General features: G+C 46.4%; 1 protein-coding gene across 4 annotated transcripts in view; it reads right to left on the bottom strand.

Annotated features, from left to right (window-relative positions):
• The window catches only part of NRAP (nebulin related anchoring protein), a gene marked incomplete at its 5' end in the record, with an annotated part of 63752 nt that overhangs the window by 21949 nt on the left and 25360 nt on the right, over positions 1 to 16443 (bottom strand). For 3 of the 4 annotated variants that reach the window (XM_084245864.1, XM_084245865.1, XM_084245866.1), the window contains 12 exons: positions 433 to 630; positions 2551 to 2664; positions 3207 to 3314; positions 3997 to 4101; positions 5707 to 5805; positions 8611 to 8715; positions 9796 to 10107; positions 11730 to 11837; positions 12342 to 12446; positions 13419 to 13517; positions 14645 to 14749; positions 15382 to 15579. In XM_084245864.1, the coding sequence (XP_084101990.1) occupies positions 433 to 630; positions 2551 to 2664; positions 3207 to 3314; positions 3997 to 4101; positions 5707 to 5805; positions 8611 to 8715; positions 9796 to 10107; positions 11730 to 11837; positions 12342 to 12446; positions 13419 to 13517; positions 14645 to 14749; positions 15382 to 15579 (1656 nt within the window). The remainder of the gene's footprint in view (positions 1 to 432; positions 631 to 2550; positions 2665 to 3206; positions 3315 to 3996; positions 4102 to 5706; positions 5806 to 8610; positions 8716 to 9795; positions 10108 to 11729; positions 11838 to 12341; positions 12447 to 13418; positions 13518 to 14644; positions 14750 to 15381; positions 15580 to 16443) is intronic. The other variant, XM_084245867.1, reaches the window with a different exon arrangement.

The following is a 16443-nucleotide window of genomic DNA, read 5'->3' as shown; positions in this document are numbered from 1 at the left end:
TACCATCTTAGAGTCACACTATAAATTCTCTGTAAAATGGGAATAAGGACTATCAGTCGAGGGTGATTTTGAGGATTAAATGATACAGTGTGTGAAAAAGCAATGCCTAGAATTCAGCAGCAATATTCAGTGGGTGTTTGTTATTATCAGAGCTATGCAATTGTGTTTATTCGGAGCTAGGCAACTTAATGTAGTATTTTTACATGCTGACTCCCAATTAGTACACCGGCAGGCATAAATGTTACCATGCAATTCTACTTCGTTAAAAAAACAAAAAGAGCTAGGCAGGAACACCAGGGTGGGTTCCAAAGGGAAACTCAGGTTTCCCTGGGGTTCCTGGAGCTCCCGCAAAGCCACAGGAGCATGTAGGTCACTATCTTAGGTCAAATCTGAGGGGAAAAGAACCCCACGAGAGAGGCCAGACCCCCGTACCTCGCTCTGTAACTGGTGGGCTTTCTTGGCGCAGCTCAGCCTCAGGTCCTCTGCCAAGGAAGTGTGCTGGGGGAGCGGATGCCTATAGTCCTGGTCGCTGGCCAGGCTCTGCGCCTTCTTGGCATGCACTAGGGTTACCATGTCCAACGGCAGATGGAACTGTGCCTTTGAGTGTTCAAAGCCTTTCTTGTAGTTCACCTACAGGGGCAGACAAATCAACAACGGTGATTTCAAAGCCACCATTTGCATCAGGACTGTGAGGGAGAACAACCCCAAAGCCACCGTCCCGGGAAGCCTGAGGGCATTCTTGGCAGGGTCAGGTGCCTTTCTCGTGGGCACAGGCTTCTTAAGCAGACCTTGTCTCCAGGCCTGACATTCACCACCCCAGCCCTGGAGTCATTGATTTGAAGGATGAATGAAGGGCCATTGTTCGCTCATTGGGAACACGCAAAAGTTCAAGGGACAGATGTAGTGTCAGTAGTGCCCTTACTCAGGTCCTAAACTTGTCTTGACTTAAACTCAAGCCTTGTTCCCCAGAGGCCAGAAGATGCATGGCGAAGCTGTGCCCGGTACCTCGGTTTCCCCATTACCCTCCCAAGTTCAGATTTTTAGACACTGGAGGTCTCCTCCATGTGGATATCATGGCATGTCAAACATGAAATCATCTCATGACGTTGGAAGCGGGAGTGGACAAGGCAGTTCTGAGAGAGAAGGGGCATGGCCCATCTCCAAGTTCCACAACTGTCCTTGGAAGAGCTGTTTTGAAGGTCTATGGAGCTCACTCCTGGCTTTCCTAGAAGTTAGATACAGAACCTCCACCTCTTCCTCGTCCTCCCTTCCCATTGCCTGCCGGAAGCTCCAGTCACTCTTCCCTAACTGCCCACTCTCCCTCAGGCAATCCTCCCTCGCCTCTAAGACAAAGCCAGGGACCTCCTTGGTGATGCAAGGGGGTTAAGATGCAGCACCATGAAGCTATCTGTAGCCGCTGCAACCCTAGTTCAATCCTCTGCCAGGGAGCTGACCCACATGGCACAGCAGACCTCTCCTGTCTCGCCCACTGCTCCCCTCAGCAGTGTATTTCAGTCAGTCTGCCTGTTCTGTTCCCCACTCTGTCTCTGGTGAATCCTCTCACACCCCCCCCCCCACACACACACCTCTGGCCTGTACCCCAGTTCTTGTGTACATAAATAAATCTTTTTTAAAAAATGACTTTAAAAAAATAAGACAAAGCCAAGGACAATTCATATTCAACCCCATACTCTTTGGTCATCACCCCAGGAGAAAAAAGGGGAAAATGTTACATGTAGGGAAACTGAGGCAAAAAACTAATGGAGAAGCTGTGGGAAAAGTATGAGATATAGAGTTGGTTTCATGTCGTGGCTCTGCCCCATTCTATGGGCATGACACGGAACTATTCTGAATCTAGGCACCCCCCCCCCATCAGTAAACCAGGTTAAATAACCAGATGAAGCTTCTAAAGAGAGTCTGATGGTTCGATTAGACATTGCAGGTACAACTGTCTAGTCCTCTGTAACATGCTAACCAGGGTTTTCATCACTACCATTAGCCAACTCAAAAATGTGGAGGGAGAAATGGTATACACAGAGGCCAGCATCTGGAGGCTAGTAATCAAGGGTTGCAAACTCAGATGCCTCCAGGAGCCAGACATGAAGCATGGAGGAAGTTGGGGGTGGGGTGGAATCAATGCATTGACTGCATGACAAAGAGACACAGATCCTTCTAAATGGAGTTCTCAGTAATTAACCAAATGCAGCCTTGAGGAAACGAATCTGATCCCTGGCCAAAAATCTAAACCAAATTTTAGGTAAAACTTTCCACTTTTAAAGATTTGCAATTAATTCACTCTGTAGAACAAAGTGCCTCTGTGGTGCAAATTCATTTGTGCCCATTGGTGAGAATCCCCAGCGAGAAGGGAACTAAGGGGTCAAGGAACCCAAACTCTCACTTGGCAGAGGAAGAAGCTGAAGCCGGTGGGACCAAGGCAATGCCACACGACTAGTTAGGACCCAGCCAATACCCAAGCCAGGACACGCTACATTACAGGCTGTACATCACTAAGTAGGGACCCCCAGTTCCATCGCAGCTTCTCCCACTTACTTCACTCTGCAGCGAGTTCGCATACACTGAATGCGCAAGGCTGATATCATCTTCCAAGCTCCGGGAGCCAAGCATTTGTCCTTTCATTTTCTCAAATGCCTCTTTGTATTTGTACTAAAGGCAAAGAGAGCGGGAGAGAGTAACAGCTCAGGGACAAGGGACACGGAATGGAAGAGGTGGGTATTGGGCGAAATGTTTTGTTCTTTTGACAGTAACTGGGGTGAGTTAAAAGAAAATGTGCGGGAGTCGTCAAAAGGTCTATTCTTTCATATGCAAGACTCCCAATGACTAAAGGGCTAGCTATGAAATGGCAGGGTGTGTGAGCACTTGGGCGGCCCGCGCTGGAAGAGGGTGGGTGCATTGTTAACGGTCTCTCCACATGGACTTGCTTTAGGAAAACGCTTGGTTGAGGGAGCATTTCATCTGCCCAGGCTCCATATTGACAGTCCAGCATTTGGCTTTGTATGCCAGCTAGGGAATTTTTTTGTTGTGAGATATGCTCTTTCTCACTGGTCATTACCCAATTGCCCTGACACCATCAGTTGGGAGAGGCCAGGCTATTATTATCCACAGGCAAAAGTAGGCAGGGGTTAGGGGCAAAAGGATTAAAATTGGTTCTCTTTGACAATGTCACAGTCATGGAGGAGGGTGCTCACATCGCTGATGATTTCACCAGAAGCTTTTGCTGCCTGGAATGGAATGGCATCCAGTCTCAGTTTATAGCCACCGTCCCGAAGTTTGCTCCAGGACTCCTTATAACGCGTCTGTTGGGAAGATGTGCACAAATAGAGACTTTCACACGACCCGGAAATTCTCTGAACTCCCACCAACAAAATGAGAATCCGGTCTGTTGTGGGGTTCCCCTCCCAGTTGGAGTTAAAAAGGTGCTTTGGCTTAGCAAAAAAGCACTGAACTCAGTGGATCCTGCTTCATGCCCAGACTTGGAGTGGTGGGTGGGGCCAAATAAGCAAGAGCTTGGATTTAGGTCCAGAGTTCCTGGAGTAGCAAGCTCGAGGGCGTACCGCAAAGCGCTTTAGGAAAGCTGAAGAGAAGTCAGCTGTCTCCATGAAAGAGCAGGAAAGGGTGTGCTCATGGATATTATGGAGGAGAGGAGTTAAGTCCCCCAAGTCTCTTTTGCCACCTCTGAGAGATAGACACAGCTATATCACGATACTCCCCAATGAAATGCCCCATGCACTAGGCAGTTTCCCTCATTCTCATTCTTGTTAATGAATCTGACTCTTCTGCAGGATGGGCTATGCAATCTGCAGGACCCAGGGCAAATGAAAATTTGGGACCCCCTTGCTCAAAAATATCACAAATTTCCAGATACTGACAGTGGAGCATTCAACAAGCACAGGACCCTTCTGAGCAGAGCAGGCTGTGTAATGTCCAGGCCCCCTGATCCCCCATAATTAAATATAGGGCCCCTTCCAGCAGCCTCACCTCACTGATATTCATGGCATTCAACTTGGCCAGGAGGACTTCAGGGAGGTCGGCTGTCTGCGTGTAATGATGCTTTATGTTTTCTCCTTGTTCCTTGTATAACCTCTGTGAAGGGAAAGAGATTTTTGCATGAAGCCCAGAAGCCTCTCTGAGACGGCCAATGGCCAAGTCACACTCCTGGGGACAAAGGCGGAGCTGCCACTTTGTCCAGAGAGACAGGACCCCAGGTGCTCAGCCGCCACCTGGACTCCACAGTAAGCGCAGTGACATGCATGTCACTCTCTGCCAAACTCTGCCTTCCTACTGAGAACATGACAGGCTGAAACTCTGCCTTCACTGAATGCTCTGCTAGCAGCAGCATATTGCTGAAGGGGGTATCAAATGAGAAAAGGAGGTCCAGAGAACAGCTAGTAATTCTGAGATGGATGACAAGCTAAGGGGGTGGCATTAAATTCAGAAGGCATGAGAGGTAATGGCTCTACTGCAGGTCAGGTTTTCCCTGGACCTATCTCAATTTTCTCATCCCCTCTCCCCATTTCCAGGGATGTTGTGATGGTAAAATTTCTCCTGGGTGGTCACCCTGGGACTCCGATGTGGGCTTATGATACCCTAGTAGTTAGCAATGACACATGACGTTGCCACACACACACCACAGAAAGTTTCTAAAACAGGCTTTTCCTTCCCAAATCTTTTTAGATGTGTCTGAGTTTCTGCGTATCACAGCAGTGCCCCCTAGAGTTGGTTAGAGTAAGGAAGAAGCAGATAGTGAGTTTTCTTTATACGAAAGTTCTCGTTTGGCCATCTGTGTTTCTCAGGATCCCATTTGCTTCTGATGGGCTGCTTAAGAAATCACAAATTCCTAACCCTAAGTCTGTAAGTTTGTAAATCATCCCATAACATAATCTGACAGGCACTCAGGCTGTTTCGGAACACCGTGGAACAAGGTACACCCAGAACAGCTTGCTCAACAGGAAGAACTCTGGAAACCCCTCTCCCTGGGGTTTGTAAATTTTCCTCATGGTAAGTTGTATGGTTTGAAGATATTTAAAAGGTGAGTCTGCCCCGCACAAAGATCTGTGGATTTCTCTCAGGAGAAATCAAATAGGGTTCATCCATGCCCTAAAGTGGATTTTTATCGGACCTTGGCATTCAATTTAGTCTCCCAGGAACCTTGTGCTGATAGGAAAAAAGGCCAGTTCTTGGTGTCACTGCATGAAGGAAATATGGGAAATGACTGGAAAGATGACCTAATGTATATAAATCAAACCCAGATCATTTTCAAAGTCTTTGGGAAATTCAGAGAGCAAGACTTCTTGACCTTGCATCCCTAGAAGCCCTAAGGATCGTTTCGGCATTCCAATTACCAGGAATTTTGCTCAAAAGTTCCAGTCCTGAAAACAACGCTTTAAAACAAAAGGAGTCGGGGAAAGGCCCCATTACAGACAAACCTTCAAGACATGCAAATAGGAAGAAGGATCGTAGCCTGGGCAGTGGGGTGGCGGAGCCCCACTTGGCATTCTGAGAACAGTAACACCCCATTTGCATCCTAATGAGGAAGCACCCCTGCTATGGTGTGCCTCCGCAAAGGACCAGAAGCTCCTTCATCCTTAGAACAACAGAAGGAGCAAGCCAAGAACCCCTCGGCTTCAATCGCAGCGTTGAAAGAAGAGCCCACTCTTCGAGTCATAATGTATATACATTATCACTTACATCCACTGCTTGGGTATAACTAATTCTGGCCTGGACCATCTCCGGAGTGTCTTTAATACTGGTAAACTTCAAAGCATCTGGATGCTGACGGTACTTCTTCTGTTGAGCAGAAAAAGATCAAAGCTGTGAATTTTGTGCTGCTCTTTCATGCCATTTGAAAGAGAAAATCATAGGTTGCTTGAGATTAGAGTGAATTTGTGAACATAATTATTATTCGGCTTCCTACATCTTTATATCCTAGGTGTCTTCGGGTTAATATTTGTTTCAATTTAAGAATAACCTCATGTCAATTAACATTAGAGGATTTCTACCTGGTGCAAAGAAAACATTTCAAAATTAGAATTATGTCAGTAAACTACGGTGGCATACACACTTAGGTTTCAATTCTTTTTATAGGTTTCAAATACTGTCTTGCAGTTGTTTACATAGCTAACTCTTGGTCTCCCAAGCAAGAAAGAACATTCACAGTTACATTTATCAAGTGAAGCTTTCTATTTTCCTTCCACAAAAGGACAATGGCAGGGGTTAGCACAGTCAAAATCTTGCAATGAACAGACATTGAGTACATACTATCCCATCACTTTAGGATCCAGTTCTGTTTACCTACTCAATAATTCTTTAAAATGTTAAAATAACAAGGAAAGTGGTGCTATTACTGAAAGAAGCCATCATAAAATTTAAAAGAAACTGACACAAAAAACTAACAAAAATTTAAAATGCTGGTAAAAAAAACCTAGATGTATTTTGACATATTCAAAAAATCATGCTTAAATTAATTCCTACTTAAATAAACAAGCAAAGTACATATCCAGAAGACTAAGATGGTCATTATCCTTATGGAATGAGGAAGTGTATCTTTTGTCTAGTCAAACACTGATTTTATAAACACATCCTCATTTTTCAGGTTTGGATTTTTGAATATGCAATGGTCTTAAGAAGACAGAGCTTAAGACCTAGCCAAATCTAGCCCACCCCTTGTTTTTGTAAATAAAGTTTTATTGGAACACCACCACGCTCATTCATTGCTATACTGTCTGGCTGCTTTCATGCTATGGTAGCTTAAGTTGAGTAGTTGTGACAGAAACCATGTAACCCACAAACAAAAAATGTTTACTATTTGATCCTTTACAAAGTAAGGTTTGCTGGTTCCTGCTTTAAATGATAGGGGTGTGTGTGTGTGTGTGTGTGTGTGTGTGTGTGTGTGTGTGTGTGTACATGTATGTCTGCATGTACAAACATGTGCTTTGTGGCTCTTTCAACAGTGCCTGGCATTCCATCCAGAAATTTAGAAGTCAGCCCAATTGTACACCAAACTAGAAATGTACCGAACTGAAATGAGATGATTGGCTCAAATTGCTGGATGATGCCTCGCCCTACTGAAGTCTGAGAATGTGTATGAGGCCAGGACATCGTGGGAGATAAGCAAATGTATTGAGTAATCTGTAAAATGAGCTGGAAAATGAAAACCGCTGCAGTACAAGCAGCTCCCAGAACATCCCTGGTTCCAGACTCAGCTGTAAGAACCATCTTGCTGTCTAAATTGTGTGTCTAATGGTCTTTATTCTTCTTGTCTTTTATTGGTGGGCCCCCTATTGTGACTTTGGGTTCATGACTCCTCAACTCTGTCTGCTCCTTGAAGTTGCTCATGGTTATCTTCCTAAGAGGCCTTTGCTTGATTGGACTGAACTACTTAGGGCAGAACAGTCTCCCTTGAGCTCCCAGGGTCTCCTGAGCCTGGAATTAACTAAAGTTTCTAAAACTTAGACCAAACACAGAGAAGCCACTTTTGAAATCAGCTTTGTGACACGACAGGGAACCCGGGCCTCTCTCATAGGAGAACAGCAGTGCTGGGCAGCTGTGTTTGAGACACCAGCAAGGTGTCTTCCTGTCTGAACTATTCATTAGGTATAAAGGCACCTTGCAACAGGTCCCAGGGGTCTGTTGTCAAGGCCAAGTCTGCCAGGGCAACAGCCATTGTGGTCTCCTCTTTATCACAAAAGTCCAGGAACACCCAGCTACCCTGAAGGTAACCAAATAAACGGCCCCCCCTGGCCTTCTCTGCAAATCTCTCCCCCAAGAGATGTGAGCAGAAGCCAAAGACCACCCCTGGCCTGGCATGTCCAGGCCAGTGACTCTCCACCTTTTGGCAGAGTTTGGAGACAGGTATGGCTGTCAGAGCTGGGTGCTCCAGGCACGTGGGGGCAGAGCAGGCCAAGGAAGCCACCCTATACCAAACAAGGCCCAGCACAGCCCTCCACACCCATCCCTGCCTCCCCAAAGAAAGGTCAAAATAGCAGCATGGAGCAGGCTGAGAAATCCTCATCAAAGATCGCTCGGCCAGACAGTCCTAAAATATGAGGAAACAGCATTTTCTAAAGGGTTATCCCTTCGGGCTCAGCTAGGGAGGTTCCAAGAAGGTGGGGGTGAGATTTCAACAGAAGTGAGCCCCTCTCCAAAAAAGAGAGACACGAGGGTCACGTGTGAAGACCACGAGAACATTTAAAAACTGTTTACACAGTGGCAGAGCGAGAGGGGGAGAAAACGTGCATGGAGTCACAAGAGGGCTTTCCGGGGGCAGGGGATTTATCTTTTCATCATCTCTCCTGTGTTGCTTCATTGGAAAGGTAAGTTGGTGGGTAGCAATTGAGCTCCGTTTGATTGTCATTATTATTCATAATATCATTTGTCACCCACTTTGTTTTTGCCGGGGCTCTGCGGGCCCCTAACTGCTGTGTGTTTGGTATGTGGTTTCCCTCTAATTACCAGCCCTAGTCTGGGTTTCGAGGCCTTTCATGTGGCTTTGCCTTTTTCTTTGCCTTTTGAGTGGAAATTATTTTAATTTTATACAGAAATGCCGCACGCCGAATGCAGCCAGGCCTGTTGCATGCTGTCAGGAAATCTCACCTCGCTAATGAGTTCTCCTGCCTTCTTCGCCTGCTCCACATTTAATGACCCGGTGGCGACCCAGCCCGCGCCTTTCATCCACTTCACATCTGCCCTGTATTGGTTCTGACAAAGGAGAGAGAAAAAAAGGCAGGCCATTGTTGCTGCACAGACATTTAAGGGGCTATTAATGGCTCCCCGAAGAAGCCTTGGTGCCAGCTGAGTCAAATTAGATGCCACTTTTGTCTTATCCGTTTCTGCACAGTCACAGGTAGAGCGCCAAAATGTAAATTAATTCCCCCTTTAATTGGCACCGTCCTGGAGATGGCTGCTCTCAGCCCCACCTGCCACCACTGGGGGTGCAGCGGGGGAGGGGGGAGTCAACCTCATCCTTCATTACAGACTCACGTCTACCTCGAAAGAAGAGCGTCCTCATTGTCTGCTTCCCCGTTTCCTTGTTTAAAATGACATGCAGGGGAGGAGAAGATAGAACTCGCAACCGAACCCAGGTGGGGAGCTATTTGAGGGAATTTCACAAGACGGCTGAGGCTGCCCACCATGCCAGTCCCTTCCTCCAACCTCTGTGGGGCCCTGGTATTTCTCATTTCTTTACTTGCCATTGAAGGAGTCCTTTGAATGGAAAGCCACTTAAATTGTCACTGCTCTAAAAGTAGCAACGTATCTATCCCGAAACAGCTCTACTTGCACGGGGGTGCCTACACTGCCTGCATCCCCCAACCCCAGGCATGCAGCAGCCTGGCCTGCCTTTTCAGTTCACCACCTTGTTGCACAAGAGTCTGGTGAAAACAAAAGAAAACAGAACCAGGTGGGGAATGTCAGGAGAAAGGGGCGGCGGTGTAAGATGAGAGAGTCTCTCATTCTCAAAAAGGGGGCACTGAAGTTGGCGGAAGCTTCAGTGGGGCTCTTCCCTGGAAGGCCAAATGTGTCTCCCGGGTAATAAAAAGAAACATGAAAAATATATGTAGATCAGAATTCCAAGGAGGAAGAAGTGGCTTTAGGGTTTTCTGTTCGGTAGGATAGAATGTAAAATGGGTATAGTCTGAATAAAAGTGGAAGCACTGGAAAGGTAAAAGCTTTCCACTTAAGGATTCAGAAATAAACATGTATAAGCTATGGTCTTGAAGGGACACCCTTGCACACACACACACATGCACATGCATATGCACACACGCACACATGGCTTACATCGCTCTGTAAATTGTAAGCTTTCTTGGCCCACTCCACCTTCATGTCTGTGGGCAAAGCAGTGAAGTTGTGCAGCGCCGTCCTGTAACCGATGTCTGTGGCAAGGCGCTGAGCCTGGCGGGCGTGCACCAGCTGGCTCATGTCCAGGGAGACGTGGCACTGGGTGTTGGAGTCCTGCAGTCCCTTCTTGTACTCCAGCTCGCTCTGCAGCTTGGACATTTGCAGGGAGTGGCTCATTTGTGAATCCCCCTGGGCACCATTTGCTCCAATGAGTTTCCCTCTGGACCTCTCGTAATCCTCCTTGTATTTCACCTAAATAAGAGGAATAGATTAGGGGAATATTAGAATCTCCTAAAGGAATTGTTAAGTTTCAAGCCATAGGCAGAGAAGTTAAAATAAAGCCCTACATAGAATCCTACTGAAATTACGATCACAAAACATTGCCTACTTTGGACATCTAATATATTTCCTTTCTTCAAATAGTGAAATAAAATATTACTGCTCATTATTTCCCTTTTCACCTCAGTTGCCAGAAAGCTCAGAGCCAAATCAGCTCTGGAACAGACTTTTCCCAATTTCCCTGTGAAATTCCACCTTTTGTCTAAAGAGGTCCTTCTTTCTGGATTTATTTTTCAGCCACTTATTTATTTCATGAGTGCAATATCCTTTTTGGCAATAAAAGTCCAATTTTTATTTGGGACAAATAAAAATGAAAAGTGAATTTAAAATCCTTTTTGGTAATAGTGAAAACATTATAAATCAAAAATAATCATGAAATGAAAAAGCCACAGTGTCCAAAATACAAGGGCTCTTTGAGAAAGGAACTCAAATTAAAGAACAACTGGAGGACATGTAAATAAATAATTAGGGGTATGGGGACATTTTTCCATTGGCTTTGGAAAAAAACAAACAAAGCACTAGGCAAAGAGCAATGAGGATCAGGGAAAAGCATAAATAGGGAATGCTTTCAAAATTGTGATGGGACCCCACTGTGGGACATCGCTTTCAACTTTATCTTTACTGTGGCAGTAGCAGACCTGGCCTCCACTCTCATCTCTGTCCACAGCAGAAGTATCAATATCTGCCACATTTATTGAACACTTACTATGGGCCAGTGTCCAACAGGAGGCAGGGACAAACCTGTGCCTCCTAAGTGCATCTGCAGACCAGTGCTGGTTTGTAAAGCATCACCATTTGATGAGCTAAGATGCTATGTCAGAAAGTAAGTCAGCCAAGCCACTGTTCAGCTGATATCTATCTATATGTATGTATTTAATATATATAATAAGGATACAAGGTGTATATTTCACATACAAAATATAGTCAACATAAATACAAGTACATAGGACACGTATACAACACACAACAAATGTGTGTGTGTTATCTATGTAAGCATAGGTATATCCATCGTGTGCATATACATATTTGGAAGGTTTGACTCACATTCTGGCCCAGGTTCAGACTCACCACAGACTGCTTCGAACGCTAGAACACTTAATATACCTCAATCCGTGTCATTTCCTCAAGCTAGTTTTGAAAATTGTCAATTTACCAATGAGATTTTGAAAGGTTTCACAAATGTCCTGAAGTCAAGTGCTAGCAGGAGACGGAGCTGGGATCCTCTCCAAGGTCTGTCTCACACCAGAGCCTGGCCTCCCTGTCATTAACTGGCCCCAGCTTCCTCAGAAATACATGGAAAGCTCTGGGCTTCTGGTTATCTGGATTTCTACTAGTGTTACCACCCACCAATCAGAACCATGTGGCAGGCAGTGGGTAGGCACTGGCACGGTCACCTCATGTCAGAGGGTCACATTTATCTACATTGTCCTGGAACCCTGAGGCTCAGAGAGAGAGAGAAACTGCTGAGGCTCTTTAAGAATCCCCCAGAGGTAAGCAGGGTCCACACATCCAGTACGAGTCAGGGGCTGACTCACCTCACTGGCCAGGTCCCTCTTGGCTTTGGCTGCCAGGAAGGCCAAGGAGTCAAGACGTAGCTCGAAGCCTTTGGCTTTCTGGTTTTCCCAGCTGCTCTTATACAGTTTCTAAAGAGAATCAGAAGAAAAAAAGGTCATCCTCATGAGAGAGGGCTTCTCTAGACTGTGTAACCACCTTCTAGAGAGGCAAATACCGATGACATCCCATAGAAAACCCTAGAATATAGTTGCTAAGTTGAGAAGCTATACATCTTAAACCTACAAGTGTTGTAAACCAATGTTACCCCAATGGAAAGAGAAAGAAAAAAATTACTAGAATGAATAAGACCAAAGGTTCAAGCCCAGGCAGTGAGGCGCTAACAGCTGAGCTCTTAGCCACTCCATCACTGCCCTAGTGTTTCAACGCCAACGCCTACCCTGCCATAGCTAGTGATGTCCTGCCCTAAAACTGGTGTGGAACAAGCTGGATGAGCTGCTTGCAATGACCAGACCCAGATGTATGTAACCTCAGCTGACACAGACACCCCTAGGTGGCCAGTGGGGTTTGGTGCCTGGGCACCTACGTGGGGAAGCAGAGCCCAGGGCCACGCACTCCCCTCCCCCTCGCAGTACCTCGCTGAGGTTGGCAGCATTGGCTCGGGCCTGTAAGAAGAGAGGCTCATCTTTGCTGATGTTGTACTGATGCATGGACTGCTCGTTTTCTGCCTTGTAGGCCACCTGTTGGGAGAGAGCAGTAGATTAGGGGCATAGGGAAAGGTGGGGAGTGGGGGTTAAAGGGGAGTAGGGTGTTGTCCAGCATCACTAGTGGGTCTTTATGTCTGCTTGGCCCTCCTGAGACTGGCACAGAAGTCCACTGCAAAACCAACCAGACCACATGCGGGCTGGCAGGAGAGGTGATGGGGGTGCAGAGACAGTAGTGAGGAGCGGGGAGAGAATGTGACCAAGGGGCTAACCTCAAAACTCCTCTAAGATCTTTGCACCCCATTCCCTTAAGAAGGCATCAGCCTCAAGTTGTGCCCATCCACATTGTCTACAGCTATAGAAATAGCCCACCAGAGGGCTCCCTGACTGGGGAAAATAAGATACATACTCTGCCTCCTGTACCCCCAAAATCAATCCCAATGCTTTTGCAGGTACTGACACCTGGGAAGTGACAGGGACCAAAAGACAACTAGTGAACATGTAGTTTTCCATGGAAACTAGAGAAAACTCTTGCTCTTTCTCTCCCCCCTTCCTGCCACCCTTCAACTTGACCGTCCAAACAGTGGCTTGCTGCTGCCTCAGTTAGTTGATAGTGTCCTTTCTGGCAAGTGTACCTGGACCCTAAGGAGGGAAAATTTGGCCAGGTGGTAGCAACGACGACAACTGTGTATAGCGCAGGTGGGGGCATAAAGCAACTGATATTAATGGGTAAATAATGTATGTGGGGTTTCTCTGTTCTCCCCCGGGCCCCTGCGAACAAGTGGGTATGAAATGCACATATCCCCCAAGCAAATGTCATCCCCCTCCAAGATAATTCTTTCCTGGCTCCAGAATCAAGGAGTCTCTGATGACAGGGAAGACAGGGCTCCAACTTATTCAAAGGGAGACTCTTTGGCCCCTGCATGGTGGCTGGGCGCCTGCTGCTGTCGCCAGAGGATCACAGAACCATGATACCACAGCTTGGGGGAGAAGGCAGCCGAGACTCACCCCACTCTGCAGCCCCTGGCTCCTCTTGGCGTGCTCCATCTGGGAGCTGTCAGTCACACTGGTGAACTTCAGCTCATCCACCTTCTGCCTGTAGTTTTTCTGTTTCCAAAGAAAAGGGACCCCATTGCATTAGGACTGTGCTGTCCCGGCCACCTGCAGGCACCTCTCCATGCAAATGTAGTTCTGTGACCAAGCATTTTCCTAGGTTCTTCCTTATCTCTACCTGCTTCATTTTTCTATTCTAACCTGTGATGTGTCTGCAGCCGAGAAAGTGAGTGCAGTATAAAAATAAGAGTAAATAAGAATGTTTGCTTTGGGGATATAATATTGTTTAATGGCCAAGCCCTGGGGCATCAGGTCAAACACACAGGGTACAGACAGCAGCTCTGCCACTTACTCGAAATGTGACTTTGTTCCCTTTCTTCAGATATAAAATGGTGACATTAATAAATTAATAATAATATCTACTCAGATAGGGCTGTTGTGAGCAATGAATAAGCCAGAAGTATGTCACGCACTCAGTCATCCAGAAGCAATGACTATGCAATTATTATGGGTCCACAGTTGTTGTCTATTGTCATCACTATTACTATTGGCAAGAGACAAGCCGACTCAGGCTTCCTGGCTTCCTAACAAATCCCCTCTGAAGATCCTAAGAGCATTCCTGAAATAGTCACATTTCCAAATGAAATGCCCTTCAGAAATCCTCTCTGCCTGCTGCCAAAGCTGCTTTCCATGGTATGAAGAGAAGCGCAGGCTTAGAGCCGCGGGACCTTGGACCGGCATCCTTCCCAACTTTCTCATTTTTATATGAGAAAGAGGATCACAGGGTGGAGTGACTTGTCCAGAGCCTGCAGTGAGTGTGAGGCACAGGTGCAACGGGAGAGCTGACCTCCAAATAAGACCCTGGTTCCGAGGGAATCACATGCTCCTCACTCAACAAACATGTTTCCCATAGGCTGAGTGTCAACCTTCTGAGCTGGTCCTTGGATGCAACCGATACTTCAATTGGTGGGCAGCTCATAAATACCTCCCCAGGGAGCTTAAGGGTCTGCAAAGTTCCTTCAGGGTATGCCACGGGTGCAAAATAGAAGCACACCTCTAAATCTGACTCAAAATAAGCCTGGGGCTGGAGGTTGGGGGGATGGAATCAGAGGAAAGATCACTCTCTATGGTGACTCAGGGGCTGAGAACTTCTAAAAACCAGTGGGCTAGGCTCAGGTTACCTCGCTAACCAGCTGTCCAGCCTTCTTAGCCTGTTCCAAATTGAGGCTGCCCTCGGTCAGCCACCCGACCCCCTTCATCCATGCCAGGTCAGCCTTGTATTGCAGCTGCAAGAGAAAGAAAAGGCTCTGATGAGACATAGGATGAGCAGGCCCATTGACAGAGACCTAGAAGGATCTTTGTTCCTATATTTGTCTTCCTAAGACAGCTGTTCCTTACTCTTTTAGAGTCAGCCCAACTCTGCTTGGAGGGGTGTGAAGTCGTGGATCCACTTTGTAACCAGAACAACATGTTGTACCTGAGCTCTGAAACACTAAGACCTTAACAAAATAGAGAAACATGAAACTTTTTTGACCAAGGGCATTATCTACCAATCTGCTAGATTTCCAAGATTTACTTATCATTTCCAACAATTGCTCCCCCTTTGCTCATCCCTAGTACCAACACATCCTGACTTTCACAGTAGCCCTGAGCTCCAACCCCCTATCCTGTACCTCCATAGATATGTTATCTGTATCTAGGCTACATATCTGTATCTAGACCATCTATCTCTATCTAGACCATCTATCTCTATCTAGACCATCTATCTTTTATAGACTATCTCTGCCCACATCTCCACAGTTCTTCCTAGTCCTAGTCCTCTGAGTTATGTAATATATTCATGCACAGATTCAAAATCTCTTCCCAAGTGCCACTGTAACCAATGGCAAGAGATGCATGGCAACAAGCATGGGCTTACCTCACTCTGGAGCCCGTAAGCTTTCTTGGCCCACTCGGTCTTCATGTCTTGGGGTAGCACAGTGTATTCATGAAGTCTTTCCCTGTAGTCCAGGTCACTGGCCAGAGCTTGAGCCTTCTTAGCATGCCTGATATTTACCATGTCCATGGGCAGGTGAAAGTGGGTCTTACTCTCCTCAAAGCCTTTCTTGTATTCAACCTTGAATGGATCAACAATACCCATTACTGGAAGGCTGCTGTCACAGGAGTAAGGTAGAAACAGGCAAGAAGGCCAGGCTGTCATGAGATATTGGACTCTGGGCAATGCCACCATCCATCAAAAGGTGCGTTCCCAAGGCCTGGTTCTGAAAAGCAGCAGGGCTGGGAGCTATGTTCCCACACTACTTTGTCTTTGGGAGGAATGCCTCCTATCTGTCCTAAATCTTTTTTATCTGGCTGTTCTAGGAGGAAAACATTCATTCTATCCATGGTTTCTGTAGAAGCTCGAGGAAGCAGAATAACAAGCGTGGGTTCCAGAGTTGGCGAGGCTTAAGTTCAAAACTGATCTGCCCTTTGTCAACTGGATGACCTCTGGAAAGGTACCTCACTTCTTTATGGGCTCATTTTTCTCTGATGACTATTATGATAAGAAATGAAATAGTGGCTGAAACTGGCTTAGTGGGGGGCTGGCATATAGCACATACTTGATAAATGCTAACAAGGAGGATGGCAATGACAATGGCTGATGGTGGCCCGATGGTGATGTGTTGATAGTGTTGGTGATAATGTTGATAGTAATGACAGTGGTGATGACGGTGACGGTAGTGATGGTATTGTGACAATGATGTTGATAATGACGGTGGTGACGGGTGGTGGTGGTGGCGATCATGTTGGTGGTGTGATGGTGTTGGTAGTGAGGACAGGTGGTGTGCTAGAGTAGAAGTGGTATGGTGCCAGTAAGTAAGACTTCTAGGGTCAAATTCTCTATCCCTCCACAACGACTACTCCTATATGACTTTGGACAAGACTATTTTATTGGCTCTGGTTTCTCCAGCTACAAATGTGAAATACCAATTTATTCTGT

The sequence above is a fragment of the Talpa europaea genome (genome assembly GCF_964194135.1).
Source record: "Talpa europaea genome assembly, chromosome: 10".
In the NCBI taxonomy this organism is placed as follows: domain Eukaryota; kingdom Metazoa; phylum Chordata; class Mammalia; order Eulipotyphla; family Talpidae; genus Talpa; species Talpa europaea.
This window is presented reverse-complemented; position numbering and strand designations above follow the sequence as displayed.